At 43.4% G+C, this 21660-nt stretch overlaps 1 protein-coding gene across 1 annotated transcript in view; it reads left to right on the plus strand.

Moving 5' to 3' along the window:
- Window positions 1-15391: 15391 nt before the first annotated feature.
- The window catches only part of NWD2 (NACHT and WD repeat domain containing 2), a 42649-nt gene continuing 36380 nt past the window's right edge, over window positions 15392-21660 (plus strand). Inside the window, exons 1-3 of the mRNA XM_064582030.1 lie at window positions 15392-15467; window positions 21091-21247; window positions 21520-21643. Coding sequence (XP_064438100.1) covers window positions 15392-15467; window positions 21091-21247; window positions 21520-21643 — 357 coding nt within the window. The remainder of the gene's footprint in view (window positions 15468-21090; window positions 21248-21519; window positions 21644-21660) is intronic.

The following is a 21660-nucleotide window of genomic DNA, read 5'->3' on the forward strand; positions in this document are numbered from 1 at the left end:
GTGATTTTGGCTCAGGTCATGATCTCAGGGTCATGAGATCGAGCCCCGAGTCCGGCTCCAGGCTCAGCAGGGACCCTCTCCTTCTGCCCCTCCCCCTGCTCCCTCCCTCTCTCAAATCTTTTTAAAAGTATTTTCTTACCCATATAAAAATAGCTATTCACCTGCAGATAAAACCATCCTAAGCCTCAATAGGAATCCCACAAGACCCCCCACTGGCCAAAGCCTGAAGCCTTCTACTCAGCCCCACCAGTTAAAAGCCAATGGTGAACAACAGCTGCATGTCGCAATAGAGACACCTGCCACCTACCAAGATTAAAACACATGACCCCTCCTCGCTCACCCTAGAGGCCTGAAGCTGTGTGCCTTGGCCCCACAAAAACCCTATTCTTGGTCTATTTCTCAAAGTTCCCGGCTGAAAGTACCAGACACTAGGGATTTAGAGAGATAAGTAAATAACACTCCAATTACCCATGCTTAAATTTTGAACCACCTGAGACAAACACAGGAGTCAGGTAACATTTAAAAACTCACCTTTTCTGTGGATCTAGCCATTTGGAATTTCCAGGTAAGTGGGTTCAAGTGTCACAATCATTACTTAACTACCCAGTGCTGGACAGCCTCACTTCTCCCTCAAGGGTTCCTGTCCCCAGGCACCCAGATGTTCAATGGAGCAGAGCAGACTTGGTCTCTGCCAACAGGCAGATTCCAAAAAGAGATGCCCAGCTCCATCTCCCAAAGCCTCCAGAGAGTCATTCCCCCACCGAGAGGAGTGACTGAAGGACGGAGAGAACTGGGGGTCTGTCCCCGTGGAAACACCAGCCGCATAAAGTTCCACCTTAACACCAAGCAAAGGAACATGTTCACCAAGAAAACATGCGCTGTATCTCAGAACAAGGGGGAGAAACGCATAAACTGGTCTGATACAGGTGATATACTTATTTTATATGGTGTATACACACAGAGAACCCTGTTAATAGGATAGAAATTAACAGGGCGGTGCAGAGGGACTTCTGCTAGTACTCCTAACAAGAACAATGATGATGACATTTACCAAGCACTCACCACAGGCCAGCAATTCTGCTAAGCACATTCATGAACTCACAGGTACCCAGCCACAAAGTTCGAGCTCTTTAACTACGTGATCATTAATTGTTATCTAAAACTAAAAGTTCTCTAAAGAAATACTTAACTTTGGGGATTAACTGACGTTTTTAAAATCTCTAAAAACATGTCCCTCTCTCAACAAGCATACCAACCTACCAAGGTGCTTGCCATAAAGCAGGTGTCACTCAAGAGTTCAAGCAGCAATACTTTTTCCTTTGATGATGGATTTTTAGGGATCTTGTGAGCTTTCTCTATGGCACTTGTTCATCATAATGAGTTTTGTTATTTCTGTATAAAGGAAGCCCTCTAAGAATTTCCGCTGCCACACTCTACAAATGTAGTCTAAAAAATAAAAAGCACTCCTAGTGTGGGTATTGAAATAAACTGCAGTTCACACACACACAAAAAAAAAAAAAAAAAAAAAAACTAGGTAAAAGTACAGTGACATGAAACCATAATGAATGTATAGGTATTTTTTTTTTTTAGATTTTATTTATTTATTTGACAGAGAGATAGCGAGAGCAGGAACACAAGCAGGGGGAGTGGGAGAGGGAGAAGCAGGCTTCCCGCCGAGCAGGGAGCCCGATGTGGGACTCGATCCCAGGACCCCGGGATCACGACCTGAGCCGAAGACAGATGCCCAATGACTGAGCCACCCAGGCGCCCTGTATAGGTATTTCTTAGCTAGAAAGTTGAACATAGAAAAATAGTATCATTTCTGCAACATCTGGTCACCTGTTTCTACCCCACCCCTAAATGTTGGGCTTGGTCCTGGGTGCTTAGTGGGCTCTCTCCTACATACAGGCTTTCGGGAAGGGATCTCCTATACTCGGCTCGCACTGTCACCTGCAGGCTAACGGCATCCAATGAGTAGCACTAGCTTCGACCTCTGCTTCAAGCCCCAGGCAGCCCATTTCCACCTGGGTATCTCGCAAACATTGCAAACTTTATGTGTCCTGAGCATAATTTATTTCCACCCTTAAGTCTCCCTCTCCCCACATTTTCCAGTTCAGTAAACGCGTCACCATCAATTACATTGGTCAAGCAAGAAACCAGGACATTATCCTAGATCGGCACCTTCAATAGAAATACAGTGTGAGCCACAGAAGGCATTTTATATTTTCTAGTAGTCCCATTTTAAAACAATATATTTACTAATAACATATCAATATAGCAAAAATACTGTCATCGCTACATCAATCTAAAAATTAAAATATCACAGAAAAGTAAACTCTTTGGAATCCCAAATGTATCTTACGCCTATCAGTACACCTTTCTTTTTTTTATATATTTTTAATTAATAGATGGCTTCGTCAAACATGAGATTAAGCATTAACACTCACCAGAGACCCTGAAATTAGATTATCTGCACCTTTTTTAAATTAAGTTTTTTAATTCCAGTATAGTTAACACAATGACACCTCATTCTTACCAGCCACATTTCAGGTGCTCAGCAGATACAAGGCACTAACGGACAGTGCAGCCTGGATCTCAGCTTCCTCTTTCATTCCTCCAATTAGAACCATGAGCATATCCTGTTATCTCTGTCTTAAAATATATGTAAACCATCCGCTCATCTCTGTCTCCAGGGCAATCACACCTTTCACCCCCAGACCTCCTACTATCCCCCACAGTTCCTCACCCCTCCATGTCTGTCCTCCACCCAGCAGCCGAAGTAAGCATTTTGAAATACTTACTCTTGAAATGAGTACTTAGCAAATGATTACATGCCAGGCTCTATTCTAAGCGTTAGATACAGCAGTAGGTGTAGTGGTTAAGAGCAGCCTATCCAAGTATAAATCCTGCCTCTGCTTACCAGCGGAGTGACCGTGGGCAAATTGCTAGTCTGTGACTTAGTTTCCTCATCTGTAAAATGGAAACAATAATAAGATCCACCTTATGGGGTTGCTACAAGGATCCACTTAGCTAACAGATGTAAAGTGCTTGGTACACAGAAAGCAATCCGTAAGTGATAGTAATATTTTTTAAAGATTTATTTAGAAAGAGTGAGCAAGAGTTGGGGGAGCGACAAAAGGGGGGAGAGAGAGAATCCTCAAGCAGACCCCCAGCTGAGCCAGGAACCTGATGTAGGGCTATGTCCCAGGACCCTGAGATTGAGACCTGAGCCAAAATCAAGAGTCAGCTGCCCAACCGACTGAGCCACCCAGGGGCCCCAATAGCGGTATTTTTTAATTCACTCTGTAGGTTTGAATTTTGGGTTACTGACTTTAATGATTTTGATTTTTTTTATTGTGGTAAATATAACATTAAATTTGGCATTTTAACCATTGTACGATTCAGCGGCATTAATTGTATTTACAATGCTGTGCAACCATCGCCCCAAACAGAAACTCGGGACACATTAAACAGCAACTCCCCATCTCCCCAACATCTGAGTTACTCACTTTTCAGCTTCCATCATGGAGCCTGCTTCTACCTGGGGAGAGGCAGAGAGTAAATAAGAAGATATTTAACATAATGTCTGCTAAAGCTAAATGCTAAATGCTGGTGAAAAAAAAGAAAGCCTCATGAGGGGATGGAGGACAGGATGATGATCAGGAAAGGCCAGGGGAAAAGGCGTTTGCCCAGGGAGGGGAATGAAGTGAAGACATGGGCTGTGCAAAAAGTCCATCAAGTTCTTCCCCTGTCAAAACCCTTCAGTGGGATCCCGGTGCACTTTGAATAAAACCAAAAGTCATGCCTGGACCCAGGCAGCCTCTTATCAGAGCCTCTGTCTCAGGCCACTCTTCTGCCCCCTGTGGTGCTTGCTGTTCATTCCCCTTTTCTTTAAATGTGTGCCCTCTGAAGCCTAGATGCCCAGGAAAGAAAAAATCCAGTGTGCTCCTCTTTTGTACAAATTTAATCTACGTATTGATGTTATCAACCTTAACTCTGTTACCTTTTGTCACAGTTAGAAGCGAGAGCCCAGCACAATTGGACTTAAATTCCGCTTCTGTCTCTTTGTCACTTTGTAATGAGATTTCAAACCCTTCTCTCCGCTCGTCCCCATTGACAAGAGCTGCCATTTTTTTTGAGTGTTGATCACGTCAGGGAACCTTTCCGGTTCTCAGTGCCCTCAACGGGGAAAGGGGGAGAATAGTGACCTCATCAGGTGGTTGTGAGTACAACAGCCAGAGTGAAGCACTCAACACAGGGTCTCATTCTCCGTCAGTGTTAGCTACTATTAATATAACTACCATTTTCCAACAGCCACGCTGCTTCTAGTACAAAAGATCTTTTGTCTAGATGTAAGCTATTCAATCACAGGCATGTTTATTCTTACTCTGCTCTGTGGAGTTCCGAATCTGGAGTTCCTTTCTTTAAATGTGAGGGCTCCATCTAGTGGCCAAATTATAGGACCAAGCCTGTGTTTTTCAATGTGTAGGTCATGAAAATTTATTTATAGAATAGAAAATGTCAGAGTGCATGGAAATGGCTTTTTTATAAAATTTGACAGATACATTCCACACACTCCTTTTATTGAAATCTTAAAACCTATTCATGTGGGTACTCAGGCACACTAGGAAATGCTTTTTCTGACAGTGGGGCATGTTTACAACATTCAGAAAGTCACCAATCTAAGATTTGGCTTGTCATAAGTCAGCGGTGAACACTGGGCTTAACGGGGCTGAACATCTGGAATTACCTGGGGAGTTTTAAAAATACTGTTGCTTCGTCTCACCCTCCAGAGATTGATTTATTTGGTCTGGGGTCTCACATGGGCATCAGGATTTTTTTAAAGCAATTCAGGGGATTCCCTGTGCAGCCAAGGTTGGGACTTGCGGTATTAGAACCATCAAAAATTAGTTTTGCACATGAGAGAACTGTGGTACAGAGAGTTTCGGTGACTTGCCAAGAGCCACACTGGTGATTAGTAAAGAAGTTTCGTGAAGGACCTTGATACCTTGGAACCTGTCAGAAGTTCAGGAAAGGTTTCATTTTTTTGGAGGGCTTTTAGAAAGAAGAAAATAAAATGGAGAATATATATCATTTGTTTTCCAAGTTATAAATGGGTTTTTTTAATTTCAATAAGTTTGTGGGATTTACCTGTTAAATTTTCATTTACAGAGTTAATTCAAATTAGAGTCTGTGTGTCAATACACTCCACATCACTGAGGCTTTGCTTTCAAAACATCGCCGGTTTGAGGCCATTTGCCACCTATAGCCCTGAATTCAGTAAGATAGTATCACCTTCCTGTTATTTTTCTCTCAAACTGCTTGTGATAGCAATGCCTTGTCTCTTACTAACAACCAGGAAAGCACTTGTGACTCTCCATCAAAAACTCCACACCCTATAAATTACGATGATTAAACGCAGTAGTGCCCATATTCCAGAATTCTGTGTGGAAAGAGAACACACATAGCTTTATAGGATTAAAAGGACGTGAGAAACAGAGTGTTAGAACATCACCTGAGCTTGTTGGTGATATGTAAAGGCGCCCACAGACAGAGGATAGGAAATAATATGCATGTAACAGAGCAGTGGGTATGTTGGGGGACAGAGGGAGCTTCCAGAAGATGAATTTTGAATGGGGAGGAAAAGAAGGGTTTAGACTTAAGGCTTGAAATAACAAAGTTAATAATCATCTTCAGTTGGAGTAAAAAATATATATATATTTGAGAGAGACAGAGAGAGCTAGAGAGCACTGGGAGGGAGGAGAGGGGGGAGAGGGAGAAGCAGGCTCCCCACTGAGCAGGGAGCCCAATGTGGGGCTCAATGGTTCATTCCCAGGACCCTGGGATCATGACCTGAGCCAAAGGCAGATGTTCAACCCACTGAGCCACCAAGGCGCCCCAATCACTAGGAGTTTTTAATGGTAGAATGTTAAAGCCCCAGCAGAACTTGGAGATCAAGTCAATCCTCCTCCTCATCCATGGGAGGAAGCATAGAAAGATCTCAACAACGTAGCACCTTGGCCCCCCCAGCCCCAAGTTCTCCCCGCTGCTCCAGTGTCTTCCCTCAGCTATAGTAGATGGCCTCACCTCACCAAATTTGTGAGATAATTAAGAATCCGTATGTTCTGTGCATGCCTTCATCAAAAATACTCATTTGATGAATTCAAGTATGAATACATGAAGGCAAAAACCACCTCTTAAATCCATATGGCTGTTAAAAGATAAACCGAGGCATATTAAAAATTTCAAGGGCTTATTTGCGCAGAAATCAAATTCAGTTGGGCAGCATCCAATCTCGCAGACAGGCGGGAGCTCCAAGGAGCCGTACAAAACGAAGCAAAGACTTTTTAAGGCAAACGGGAGCATGAGCAAGGAATTTATAGTAAGCAAAAAATCAAGTTGGTTATTGCAAAGCTACTTTCCTTTAGGGGATGACCGGGGTCTCTCAGGCAGACGACCGAACAAGTGCTGATCAGACAATTCCTGACTAGTTTAAGATTCCATCTGGGGGACAGCTGAAACTGTAATTAAGTCAGTTTGGGGAGGTGGGGCTTAGCGTAAGCAACTCCATTTTGAGCCTGTCCTTCTTAACGTGCCTGAGAATGAATTACACAGGCTTGAGCCTAATCATCTCCCATAAGAACTAAAGATGAGAGCATTGATAATGAAACCATCATGAATAGTTTAGACCAGACCATTCAGATCAGGGTTTCTGGTCCTCAGCTCTCTTGACATTTTCAGTCAGGGTCTATCAGGTGCATGGTGGGATGTTTGGCAGCATTCCTGACCATCCCTGATTAGATAGCAGGAGCAACCCTCCACCACCACCCCCAGGTTGTGACAACCCAAAAGGTCTCCTGGGGGCAGAATCCCTGCCCACCTCCCTTGAGAACTATTGATGTAGATGTGAGAATATCCGAGAGCACAGTTAGTTCCTCAGGATCCCGGGTTAGCAGTGGGCAGAGTGGCCGGCCACGGATCTCCCTGACTGTGAGTGCTCACCTTTGCACAGCTTGAGCTTGAGCCTTTTGTCCCCCAAAGCTCTGCACCCAGCAGGGTCCTCGACAACCTCTTCTGTGAGTGAAGACGGACTCAGCAGGCGACCATGTATTCACCTGAACGTGGTCTCCACCAGTCTGAGTTGTGAGTCTCCTTAAAAGTACAGAACTAGTCTCCCTCTTAGAGAATTTCCAAGGCCCCAAGGAATTCACTGTGATGTCTGTGGATGTTATGGACGCTTCAGAATTCTACCAGCCCCAATCTCGGTCGGTCCTCAAATCATTTCCAGCCACACTCAAGTGAACAGCAGAGCCGGAGCAGGCCGTCTTTCGGTTCCCCTCTCTGGGGACCACCAGCTCCGACCCACAGAGCCACAGGAAGTGGGAAGTGGTGGGCCCTGGGGCCAAGCCATGAATATTAGGCCTTTTTCTTCGAAAACAAAGGATCTGCTTTAAGCTAGCAGGAAACCTCTGGGGGCGGGGAACTGACCTTGATTATAATCAAATAAAGATGGGATTCAGAGAAAACGGTCTTTCATGCCATGAATAATTGTCATTTTGTTGGGCTTTTTATTTTTTAAGATTTTTATTTATTTATTTGACAGAGACAACGAGAGAAGGAACACAAGCGGCGGAGTGGGAGAGGGAGAAGCAGGCTTCCAGCGGATCAGGGAGCCTGATGCGGGGCTCGAACCCAGGACCCTGGGATCATGACCCGAGCCAAAAACAGACGCTTAACAACTGAGCCACCCAGGTGCCCCTTGTTGGGCTTTTTAATCATATCATTCCTCTTTTAGACATTACCTAATTTGCAAGAGAGGCAATTGATCCTTTTCAGAGCAAATTTTTGGAAGAGGCTCTCCAGGAATTTTAGTCATTTTTATATTTTCAATCAAGACCCTTTATTATTTCCTGGGCTCTGTGTTATAAAAAAAAATGCCTGAGCATCATGAAGAGTAGAGAAACTTCATAATTACCCAGGGTAACTTGGAAATGTCCAGATAGTCCAGACATATATTAAAAATGCAAAAGGATGCAAATATTACCATGGACACCTTCATGGACTGTAGCATCTCTCAGTTGGAACCACTATCTTTTTTTTAACGCTTTGGAAAGCTGAATTCTGCACAGCACTTAACGCTGTGCTGGCTGGACTCCTCACTTCCTTTCTGTCTACACTCTTCACGGCTCCTGACGTAACATGGGGTTTTATCAGTTCCTACACCTTCTGTGGTTTTCCTCTCAACCAACATCCCTCTCTCCTAGCACAACTCTCACCTCCTTAAGGCTAAAGCCATGTGTTGGGCCACTTGAGCTGGTCTAATTCCCTTAGTCCCAGGCTGGGAGTATAAGATTAACCCTTGAAAAAGAATTCTTTACTTCAGCAAAGAATTGCAAATAGAACTGTCCTCCAATTGCAAAGAAAAGCCCTCCAAATAGGAGTATTATTCCTTTCAGACATCTAAGAAAAATGAAATAGAGGAGAAACATTTAAAGTGAATATGGAAACCCTTGCAGCTCTAATCTGCCTAGCATTTGTCTTCCCCTAACATAACCACCCCAAACACTGCAGTAAACGTACCATCTCACCTCACTCATACCTGGTTAGCATCAGTTTTTAATCGGAGATCTTTGCCAGTATTTTCCTTATGCATTTGTCTATGATTTTGACATGATTAAAGAAGTCTCAAAAGGGGTAGGAGCGGGAGACCAGGGCTTTGCAGGGGAGATAGTAAAATCAGTTAACACCAGGATGGGCTCAGAACAGAAGCTGGACATAAATAACAGTAATTGAGTCACACAAGCTAAAACAAAAACACCTGTTGCTTTGAATAGTGTCTAGCACAGCAAGTGACAGAGCGATCCTCAGAAATCGGCATTTAAGTACTTATTGATAATACTCATAAATTAGGGGCAGACCCCTCGCATTGAATTGAAAGAGGGACTACAGATAAGCTGTGGCACTGGTGTTCTATCTGGCCTGCGGTCATTTCTGATTCCTCTTTCCTCTCCCTGACCTGAAAGCTAGTCTAAGCCCTAGAGGAACAGGAAGATTACACATGCATGTTTGCAGTGGAGACCTAATCATACACATGGGAACTTTGTCCCCAGTTGGATCATTACGCTGAAACAGTGTACAAATTGACCCATGTTCCTCTCTCAGGAGCCTTTGTTTTAATTCTTGACCGGGACCTCACCCTCCTCCTAGTCCTCAGTTGACAAGTCAAGGGCCAAAAAGCATTCCAAAATGTGGGATAAACCACATCAGTGGTGACACCTATTAAACCCAGATGGGGCGGGGTCTTTTTTAAATTTGTAGAACCAGTGTACGGAGAGGGCTGAACTCAGTTAAGGACACATCAGAGAAGTTTCTTGCACTCCTGCCCCCAAACATGCTCTGCTGGATCCCTTCCTGGAAGCGCTCTCGGCCAAATACTATCAAGACTCAGAGTCCCGGTGAGGGGCGCCTGGGTGGCTCAGGCGGTTGAGCGTCTGCCTTCGGCTCAAGTCATATGATCCCGGGGGTTCTGGGAGGGAGTCCCGCATCGGGCTCCTTGCTCAGCGAGGAGCCTTGCTTCTCCCTCTCCCCCTCCCTGGGCACCTCCCCCTGCTTGTGCACACTCTCTGACAAATAAATAAAATCTTAAAAAAAAAAAGAGTCCAAGTGAGTCTAAGTAGAAGTGCCTACTTCACTCCGGTTTAGTGTTTGCTTCTCCTTGTTCAGGTTCTCAAGGAGGGAACAGAGAAGGCTCTGGGTCCATACTTAAGACTAGTCCTCCCTTCATTCCACACCCAGCCTTGTGACCGTCAGAATGCGGCTGCTGGATCCTTCAGGTCAAAGGGAGGGAGAAAAAGGAGCAAAAATTAAGAAACTTACCCAACTCTGCCTGCCATCTTGCACTCCCTCACATCTAGTGTCCACATACTGGCTCTTTCGGGAGCTCATTATAAGGAGGCCTTCATTCTCTGGAGGCCACAGGCTGCCCTGTGCTTACTCTGCCTTCAGTTCTCTAGGATGGAAGCAAGAATCAGTATTTTTACGGGCAAATCTTCCAAAGCTTCTGAGGCCACATCATGGGTTCTCAAGAAATCTTTAACCATGTTCCACTCCCCAGTGTTCACTGGAGAGGATTTTATGGGCAGGCTTTAGCTCAGCAGGTCTTAGGGAGTAGAACGTGGTCTCCCCAGTCTCTACAGATAGAACTTCCCTCCCCTTGTGGGGGTGTGGGTAGGGGAAGCAGCATTCAGTCTGGGAAAAGAAAAAAAGCAAAGCAGACTCTGCTCCAGTTTCCTCCAGTGAATCTCTGTCTAGTCTCCAGTTTTCCGTTATGTGGACTGGAGGGGGGTGATGGGAACAAGGTGACCACTTCTTAGTCAGCCCAGCAGTTATGTCCAGCAACTCCTCCTTACATTGTTGCAATGGCCTGTTGCCCTTGCTTTGGGTTTTAATGAAAAGTCTGAGGTTTCAGGAAGAGGTTAATTTTGTGTGTCAAACTGACTAAAGTATCCAGATATTTGGCCACACACCAGTCCAGATGTCACCGTGAGGGTATTTTTATACATTTAAATCAGCAGACTGAGTAAAACAGATTGCCCTCCATAATGTGGGTGGGCTTCATCCAATCAGTTGAAGGCCTTACTAGAAAAAGACTGCAGTCCTCCCAGGAAGGAGGAATTCTGCCTGCAGACTACCTTTGGACTCGAGCTGTAACATCAGCTTTTCCTGGAGTCTCCAGCCTGCCCTACAGATTTCAGACTCGCCAGCCCCCACATCAATATAAGCCAATTCCTAAAAATAGAGATACACACACTCACATGCCCTACTGGTTCTGTTTCTCTAGAGAACCCTGATTAATACAACCCTATTCAACATTTTATATCAGTTCTACAAAGACTTATAACTTGTTTTGCTCACTCTGGACAACTTAATCTCCTCACCAGTAGGTAGTGGATTCTATCCTGTAAACATCTGTTTACCAGTACCCAGAACAGGTCTTTAACTCAGCACTTTATGAAGACATCACAAGAATATCTAGATATCCTAGAAGGGGAACAACCCAGGTGATGAAGTGAGGTTAGTACATAATTGTCTGGCAGATAAATTTATACAGCCATATACACTAACCACCCAACTGGGACGTTGGGTTCCAGATTGTTTTCCCCAAGATAAGGGATTAAGTCTATCATGCTCAATTCCAGATTTTCTCTGGCATCACCCAGACCCTTGATGTCTCCTCTTGTGTGCCCACATTGTTCTTACCATAAAGCAGCTCATTGCTGGAGTGAGGGTGATTTCAGAACCCTTATTTCTAATTCCCCAATGCACTCTGGTTCCCTTCACACTTAAGGTTCACTGTAAGTACAGAGCATTTTCATTAGATGTGGTTCAAGGAAATTGCATTTCTCCAGTGCCCTTGGCCAAATGCTTGCCCCTAGCAACCTGTTTCCCTGGGAACGGTCTCCCCCTCTCTCTACAGAACCACATCGTTCTGTGGCTCTCTGTCCACTGCCTCTGGGTTCGGCGCTGGCCACGCTACGGCCATAGAAGTTTCTCATAATAAATGCTCACTGAGTGGAAACGGATCTTCAAATTAAGTCCAAATTAAAACCAGAGCTCCTGTTGCCCAGAAACGTGAACCCGTGATTGAAAGGATACCATTTAACTCCACAATGGAGTGAGTTACACAATCTCATCACCACTGTTTCTAATTGAAATAGCTAACATTTACTAAGTATTTAACTGTGATCCAGGCACTGTTCAAGGCACTTTACTCAAAGCACTAAATCAGCCCCACAAGAATCTATGGTGGTTGGTACTGCAATTGGGACCATTTTACAGATGAGAGACCCAAGGCCCACAGACATTAAATAACTCATGTAGGGACCCATAGCCAATGTGGCAGGGCTGGGTTTCAAATCACAGCCTGTGTTTTATAGTCCAATGCTATGGCCCCCCAAAGAATATCCTGCTTCAGGGTCAGCTTTGCCTTTATCAACAAAGAGACTTTTATATATTGAACAAATATTTATGACAAAATTGGATTATATATTTTAAAATTCATCATATGTAACATATCTATAGCAAAAATGTTTGGATAAGAATTTATATTAAAAGAAACAGTAAGTTTTTTTTGTTTTGGGGTTTTTTTTTTTTAAGATTTTATTTATTTATTTGAGAGAGAGAGCATATGAGAGGGGGAGGGCCAGAGGGAGAAGCAGACTCCCCGCTGAGCAGGGAGCCCGATGTGGGACTCGATCCTGGGACTCCAGGATCATGACCTGAGCCGAAGGCAGTCGCTTAACCAACTGAGCCACCCAGGCGCCCGAAACAGTAAGTTTTTGTCTTTTTTAATGTGAAAAATTTACTGGCTAAGAAATACGGAGCTAGGGAAAGACAACCATAACAGAAAGGCATTTCAGGGGAAGCTGCCAGAGGGAAAAACTTAGCTCTGGAGTTCCCGGCTGCCATGACCGAAAGAGGAACAGTAAATTTCATCTTTCATCATGTCATAAAGCAGGTATGGCAGTTCATGGGAGAAGGTACAAATTTGATAATACTGAATTGTGAAAGAGACTTATCTTAGGTCTTTTTTTTTTTTATCCATGACAGCTATGTCGTCAATTGCAATTTTAAGACAAAGCAGATGTCCACATATGAAGGTCAATGAAAAGTTTAGGTTTTTGTCATTTCCCTATCCCATCCCTCAAGAAAAATTCAGATAGAATTTCTCTCACAGGGCCAATCACATTTTCAGCAAATAGGTGGCTCAGGCCAAGAGACTCTGGGTAAGGCTCTCTGGCTGTCATCTGGCTCTAGGAATACACTAGAACAGACCTGAATGCAGCCCCCATGAACTTGTATGCCAACTTCTACTTTTTAAAATTCCAAATAGCTCAGTTAAAATAATTTTTTTTTTTTTTTTTTTTTTTTTTTTTTGCTTTTTCAAATGCAATTATTTCATGAGCTACCAGTCTTCAAGTTAGTACTTTGGGATTAAAATGATGGATTTTCCTTTTAGGTCACTCATTTGACGAATCCAACTTTGGTGGCCCGATATTTCCCAGATACCCAACCTTATAATAGAGCTCCTTACCCCTTAGACCACTTTCTCCTGTTCTGCCTCTTGTCAACATGAACTGAATTTCTGATCCAATCCTTCCAGTTGGTAACATGGTTTGCCTCTTCATCTTCTTTCTCCAAAATAAAGTTCAATTTCTTCAGCCTTGCAGTGAAGTCCAGTCTCTGTACTCGCACTCATGATAACTTTCCCACTGCTTCTTCAGGTCGGATTTCATACCAGCTGCCACCGTATCACCTGGGAGCTGCTTAGAAATACAGACTCTCTGGCCGAACCCCAGACCTACTGCATCAGAACCTCTGGGGTGGGGCCCAGCGATCTATGTTTGTACAAGCTCTCCAGGTGATTCTGAAGCAGGCTCAAGTTGAGCCCCAGGTTTTCCTTTCTGTCCCCCATATTTCCTAAATCAGTAAGTAGCAGGTAACTGGAGCTAAGCCAGATTGTACACTCTGCATCCCCAACCATTTCAAAAAACTTGAGAGCTTCAACAGCCTTGGAAATTGACTGTATCTAAACAGATACACATGGGTAAATTGAATCCCTTATCATCAGTTTGCCGTTCCATCTGACCTAATATTCCTGGTGCTCGTCTCCAAATGTGTTCCTATCTGTCCTATATAACTTAAGTAATGAAGAAGTACAGAGGCAACAGCTCAATGTCCCCCATCCATTCTTCCAGTGGGACGATAAAGAAAAATTGCCTTTCTGGATTGGGTTTTGGGGTATCAGGCTTGCTGTTCAGCATGGATTTTTCCATCTGTCTGTGGCTGTTAACCAAACTGCAGTGGGGAGGAATTGCCCAGCGTAGTCAGAAAATTTGGGGTGATGGCAAGTATTTCCCCCTCACAGGAGCCAGAGTTCCTGGCCATCATCAATCAGTTCACGAGAGGAACCATTTTTGAAATAAAAATGGTCCGGATTCTTGCCAAGGTTTAGAAAGCCCACTAAAAATTCTCAGACCCTTCATTTCAACTTTGTGCCTAATTGCCTTGGACACTTGCTCTTGATGAGAGGCTGACAAATAGGCATTTAATGATTTTATGGAAGCCAGGATGGAGCGCTCTGCTTTTATTGTGACCGCTGATGCATCATAAACAAAATGCAAAATGCATACATTTTAATCTCAATCAATTTGCCTTTCTTGAAATGAAGTTTGGAGAAGCCAGATAGCCTTTCCCTAAAGGAATGATGGCTATGTATATTTTTTGTGGTCACAGTGGCTACAGTTGTGCTTAAAGGTGAACTTCAACAGGATTGATTCGGCAAAAAAGGAACATTAAGGATTCAGTGACATGTGCTATCCTTAATGGATGCTGTGTAGTCATTTTGTGCAAGGCACAGATAATTGCCTAGCAGAACAAGTGAGAATAACACTCATTTAAAATGTATATATGTAAGTAAAGAGCAGTAAACCATTCATTAAATTAGGAACCATGTCTCCTGGAAGAGCCCATAATGTGTATTTTGTGTAGTAGCTCTTTCACTTACCAATCACAAAACCTACTTTCTTTCTCTCTCCAACTTGGCAAGAGAGCTCATCTCCCTCTTTACTGAGAAACACAGGACATCATCATGAACCCCCTGACCACCATACTCCCCTCACAGATTATGTCCTCACCTCCACTGGGCCTAGTTTACAGACTGAGTCAGCAAGAAAGGCTGCTCTCCCAAGAGTCACTGGAGCCTCAGCTGCCCCCAGATCTTCTCTTCCAGTTAGCTCTTTCTCTTGTACCTTCTGTCCCTCCCTGTCCACTGGAACCTCAACATGGCGCACACACTCCATCTCTCCCCATTCCAGTACTTTCAACATCACCCTGGTTCAGACCCTCATCTCCTCTCATCTGGACCCTTCACTAGTCCCTCCGATGGCAGCAGCTTTCTTCTCAGCATTTTACACCAGAATTACTTTGTTGTTAAGAGGTGTATGTGATGAAGTTAGTCCCCTCCTCAAAAACTCAGTGGTATCAAAAAAAAAAACTTAATGAGTCTCCAGGTCCTCCACAATCCACCTGAGTGCCTAGCTTTCCTCTGCAGAAAGAAGGGTCTTCCACGCATTCTTCCAGTCTCAGAAGGCTGCCTACAGTTCTTTGAGCATCCTTGCCCACCTTCAGACCTCCTGCTTTTCCCCCATCTGCAGTGTCTTTTGCTTGTTGAAATTCTTATCCTTGGTGTGCTTCTAGTTCAAATCAGTGGCACCCACCTCTGTGTACACATTTGATACTTTTACAACACGACCTTCCATCGGGGTTATCTATGCCTGAGATCAGGAACAATATCATTTTTTTTTTTTTTTTAGCTTCCCCATTGAGAAACATGGGGATTTCCCATAATGACATGTTTAAGCACTGGATTAAATTGTGTGCTGTTAACCGCAGGGATAAACACAGAGGTATTATAGAGGAGAATGTTAGCTCATTTTTAGCAGACATTTTCTTCTTCTGCAATATTACTTAAGTGCAATGTATTTCACCCATACCTAGAATATTTGTCCTTTGATCAATTAATTTCTCATTTGAAGACAGCATTATGGAAGCTCTGTTAAAAGTAGACGGTAAGGCCGGGATGAGAAATTCTAAGTTCTAGCCCTGGCTCTCTGTGATGACCCAGCTGCATAGATTCTGACATGTCATTTCATCTTTTGGAAAGACTCTGTTTCCTTATCTGTAAAATGAAGAGTTGGTACTACATTCTCCCTAACGTTTCTACCAAGGGTAAGATTTTATTATTTTAGCCATTACCATGACTTTTCATTAGTTTCTGTTGTACAACACCAACTAATTGTTAACTTTGATGAACCATATTTCACAGCATAAGCAAATGTACTTTGAACGCCACGAGGATTTCTTGATGGTAAAAGGTCTCAACCCAAGTAATTAACCCCCTGGGAGAAAGGACTGGGCTATTCACTTCTTCCTGATCTTCCCATGGAATCACCAACAACAAAAGCATTGGAAAACTAGAAAACAAAGCACTGGGAAGACTGCCAAACCCCCAGCCCACCACTCCCTGGATCTGCCTTCTGCTCATCCACCAGTATTTACTGAACTTCCATTGTGCGTCAGGCACTGTTCTAGGCATGAGAATACGGCAATGAGCAAGACAGATAAGGACCCGGCATTCTTGGAGCTTATAACAGAGAAAACATAACGAACAAGAAAACAAATGAGTTTTCCAAAGGCCACTTTAGCTGGTGATAAGGCACAATAAGAAATGATATGGCAAGGTGTGATGGGTACTTGAAAGGCTAGTGTAACACGAGTGGATAGAGCAGGTTTAGGTGAGAGAGTGACATCTGAGCAGAGCCTAGAATGACTCCATCAGTCTACACATCCAGAATCGGGCACCCAGCAACCTACCCAACCATAAGTCCGGATTCCAGTGGGTCTGTTCCACAGGGAAACAAACTCCTAGAAGTCAGATCCATTTTCCCCAGTGGAGAGGGCTTCTCTAAAGTTGCGGCAACTGCATACCCAATACAAAGCTCACAACCTCTCCAGGGCAAGGCTAAGACGCATAGATCATCTTTGATTCCCTACAGCAGCAACTCTCCCCTTGCTGTTCTAATACACACACCTCAAGATGGGGTTTACATCTACACACCAGTCCTAGGAGCAGACCCAGGTATTTTTATGGCCTGTGGCATGAAAGAGGTAGGCTTCAGGTCATGGGCAATTTGTGGTACTCGTCCCTTTAGTCACATTCAGGAATGTATACCAGATTGGGAAGGAGAAAGAATGTCACTATTAGTAGGCCTAATAATCTTCCATTCACAAACTTGTGTGATTCCTTTTCAGTAATATTGGACATCTCATAGCTGATCAAGGCCTAGTAATCAGAGACCTGTAGAATTAGGTCCACGTTCCCCAGCCAGTCCACACTTGAGCCACCCATCCCTTAAATGTCATCACACACCACTGCATGCTGGCTCTTAATGTGAGTTCTGTCCCAGCCACACTCCAGAGCATAAGGAACAGGACTGTGAACTTTGGAGTTCTACAGACCTGAGTTCAAGATCCTTGTTCTGTCATATACTTGCTGTGTGACCAAATTCATCAGACTTTCTCAATGTTGGAAATAATAGTACCTAACCCATAACTTCATAGTAATTGCTGTTATTGATAAAAATAAAAGCTTTGTTATTGTTGCCAGGCTTCTAGTGGCCTCTGAAAAGCACCTCTCTTCATTTATAATGCAAGCATCCAGAGGGTCTTTTCCCACCCTTCCCCCATATGGCCTTTTTATCCAGCAGGGGCTGGCTCAAGTTTTACTTCCTTCCTCCTCCACAGTCAACCTTCTGACTAGCTCAATCTTCTCGGAGGTCTGAGTCCTGACCAAATGTCTCCTTTCCTTTCCCATCTGGCCTGTAACCTCAGGAAGGGCCAGAATCTCATCCTTCATTTATTGTACCTACTTCTTCACTTAAATTATGAATAAATGAATGAACTTTTACCCCAGCAGGGTGCCTGGGTGGTGCAGTCCATTAAGCACCTGACTCTTGATTTCGGCTCAGGTCATGATCTCAGGGTTGTGAGTTCAAGCCCTGCATCAGGCTCTATGCTGGGTGTGGGACCAGTTTAAGATTCTCTCTTTCCGGGATGCCTGGGTGGCTCATTTGGTTAAGCGACTGCCTTCGGCTCAGGTCATGATCCCGGAGTCCCCGGATCGAGTCCCGCATCGGGATCCCTGCTCAGTAGGGAGTCTGCTTCTTCCCCTGACCCTCTTCCCTCTCATGCACATGCGTGCATGCTAATAAATAAAATCTTTAAAAAAAAAGATTCTCTTTCCCTCTGCCCCTCCTCCCCTCTCAAAAAAAAAAAAAAAAAAACCTCAGCATAAACCTTCCTTTGTGCCCCTAGTTCAAATAATGGTTCCCACCTCTGTGAATTCACTTTATGCTTTTATTAGCAGCACCACCTTGCATTACGGTCAGTTGTGTGTGCCTGAGATCAGGGACACTTATGTTCAATAGGTAACCAAATAAAAATGAAGCAATCTTGGGGAAAGTGATTTTAAAACCATGGAGGACAAGAGCTTTTTCTTTGAAGGATTACACATTTTTGAAAATGTGGGTTATAGTCTAATAGTGGACTAGGAAATCATTCTAATCTAGTTTCTAATATAGTGGGTTATGACCAGCAATTTTTAGTGGAGTGGGAATAGATAGAATAGAACTAGAGAGAATCCAATAGAAAGCATCACGATGCCTTGCATGTAATATAATCATTTGATGAAACAGATTACTGGATCTGCTCTCAATTTCTCATTCCATAGGTCTGGAGTAGACACAGACTCTCTACTTCTAAAGTAGGTGTGTGTTTGTGTGTGTGAGTGAGAGAGAGAGAGAGGAAGGGATAGAGAACAGGGTCACAATATAAAACACATTTCTTACTGTAGGTCTCTGTCCAAAAAGGTTTGAGAAACGTTGCTCCGTCTCATAGATTAAATGAGTCAGGTCAAAGAGACGCATTTTTATGATTTCACCCAAAGTATTCTGACATTAGCTCAGAATATCTTAAAATTCTTATCAGGGAGGTAGGAATAGGGAATACAGTCATCACAGCGTAAAGCGTACCAAGGCGTCCGAACACACATCTATGAACACATCTTGGTGGAGTAGCAGATCTGGCTTTAGCACAGGAAGATCATAATTGACTCACAGCCAGAACCCATATTCAAAACTGTTAAATTGTCATTTCTTCACTGAGTGGTTTCTGAGCAAATGCAAATCAGAGGTCTATGACTGATTATCCCAAGAGTTATCCAAAAATTCATGATTTCTTAAAATTTGTAAGCAAAGAGTCATGTAAATTCATGCTGCTTTTAAACTTGCTAATATGCCCCGAGGTTGTCCTGGTCTCTAAGCAACAACCACAAAGGGCTGAAAATGATCCATAAATGCAGGACAGATACTAGAAATCATCGTCTCACCACCCCAAAGGAAATAGTAAGTCTAGACTACACTTATCAATGGTTGATATGATTATTCAGTAAAGCAGGCATCAGGCAGGCGCCAACCGAGCCCGGGCAGTCTCAGCATTCCTAGCATTGGGTCAGACGGGTCTTGTGAGCCTCGTGATTGATGCAGGAAGAAAGTGCAGCATGATTGGTGAAGTAGTCTTGCCTTAAAAAAAAAAAAAAAAAGTTGAACCTGAATATAATCAAGGTTCTAAATCTAATTGCCCGCTGATAGGAAATATGAAGGTTGATTGAAGATAAATGGCAACAGGAGGCGGCAATCAGCCACATCTACGATTGGGTACCACTGTTTTTGACTATCCCACATGCAGGTCCTAGAGGGCACAGGAAAGCAAATGGCTGGGACGAATTCCCAGAGTTTCTGTCTCAGGATTGGATGGGGCCAGAGAACAGAATTTGCATTTCTAACATGTTCCCAGGGGAGGCTGACGCTGCTTCTCTGGGGCCCACACTTTGAACACTGGTTAAAGGACCAATAACCTACTTACTCCACCAACCAGTGAGCTGCGAGAGAGGGAGGCTATGACCAAAGAAGCTAAATTTAAAAGGTATACAACCCCGATGCAATCTACGGACTTTACTCAGATCTCGATTTAAAAAACCTGCAACTACAAAAAATTTTTGAGACAACTGGGGAAATCTCAATATGGAGTGGAGGGGGGATTAAGTCAATAAATTACACTTAATTCTTTTGAGTTTAAAAACAGCATGAGGAGGACATTTAAAACTTTTTAAAAGGGAAAAATACATGCTGAGGGTTTTTTGGTTTGTTTTTGTTTGATAAAATGACAGGGTTCCTAAGGATGGGTGAAACAAGATTATCTAAATATTAGTAATTACTTGAAATAGGTCTGGGGGTTTGTTATGTTAGTCTCTCTACTTTTGGGTGTGTTTGAAAGTTTTCATAAGGTTTTGGGTTTTTTGGGGGGGAGGGGGGTTTGTTGTTTTTTTTTTTTTTAATGATCACTGCCTACACTAGACTTCCTCACATTTTAGAGAATTACATTTTCCTCATCTAGAGATCAGCCTCCCAGTGGCCTCAACATGAACTTCAAAAAGTAACCTGACACTCAGAAATAAAGATAAATGGTCTCCTTGCTCCAGAAGTAGCTGTAGTGAAACTATACTAAAGTCACGAATAATCGGTCTTCTTCACATGTCATTCGGACTCAATATATAGTTCTGTAAAAGTTGGTTGGTCTAGTTTCTCATTCCCCATTAGATCTAGTAAAGGAAGTCTGCTGGAACTGGGTATTGTGACAGCAGGAAAACGATAGCTCACAGCCTGACATTTGCAGGACCAAATAAAAATGTGTAAAAGAATTGGATCCACATATTATACAGTGATTATTGACAAATTCTTCAATTAAAATGTAGCCTTTACTGAGCATTTATGTTCATTACCATTCTAATTCCCTTATATTAATGCTCTTAATCCACATGGCAATCCACTGAGGTTGGTCCTGTTATGACTGGAGCAGTTGCCTGAGGTCATGTAACAAGAGACTGTGCTCTTAATCACTTTCAGTGCCACCTCGTTAATAAAAGGTAAACTGTACCCACTGTCTTCTAAGATATATATCAAAGTGGAATAAAAGTATAAAATACAGTATAAAATACTGTATATATATAATATTTATAATATATATAGTATATAGAATATATATAATATAAAAAAGTATAAAATACATAAAATACAGACATTTTTCTATTGAAATTTATTTTAAAGGGTTTTTAAGCCATCTAAAGGGATAAACAAGCTATTTGGAAATCTCCCTGAAGAAAGCATGATATGGTAAAAAGATTATGGACTTGCATTAGAAAGACTTGGGCTCAGAGTTGAGCTCCATCTTGAACCAGCTGTGGGATCTTAGGCAAGTTACTTGACATTTCTGATCCTGATTTCTCGGCTTCGACATGGAAGAATTCATAGTGTTACGAGGATCAGAGGAGTTAATGGCATATAATTAGTTCATATTCCTCCCTCTCATGTGCAAGAGCTAGTGGTGCTGGATAACTGGGTTTCTTTGTAATAGACACGCTGAAATTAGCAGAAGGCGAATCCAAGAAGGAGCCTCATAAACTGCCCTTACCCCAGAATTCAAGCAAATTAGCAAAGATGAGAGGAATGATGGAGCATCCCTTCAAAAATGGCTACATGAAAAGCCTACAGAAATTTCTCATCCAGGAAAGGTAAAACAAAACATAGGAGTTTGGTCCCAAGGACACAAGCCATCATGGAAGGAAGGGGTGGGTCCAAGGACATGCTGCATCCGAAGGGCAAAGGGGGGATGCTCAGAGCAAATGGGAGCTGTGGACAGCTAAGAACTCGGGACCGCAGGAACCTCTGCGTCTGCAGTGACCAGAGAAGGCAAACCCAGCATGTGGCATTGGTGGCAGATGGGGAGGGAGGGACACCCATCGCCAGGAACCGTGGCATAAAGGTCTTCAGGCATCCGCTCTAGCATCGTGGTCCATGGTGGGTACGGACTACGGCAGCTGCGGTGCTGTCTAGGCCCCCACGCCCAGCTGCTGCCTTTGCCCACCGCTTCTGGAGACACTGCCTCAGACAAGGAAAGCTTTACAAAGGTAAGATGGCAGAGCAG

Source organism: Mirounga angustirostris, unplaced genomic scaffold, assembly GCF_029215605.1.
Source record: "Mirounga angustirostris isolate CCGP_5_RB_7025 unplaced genomic scaffold, mMirAng1.0.hap1 SCAF_2, whole genome shotgun sequence".
In the NCBI taxonomy this organism is placed as follows: Eukaryota; Metazoa; Chordata; class Mammalia; order Carnivora; family Phocidae; genus Mirounga; species Mirounga angustirostris.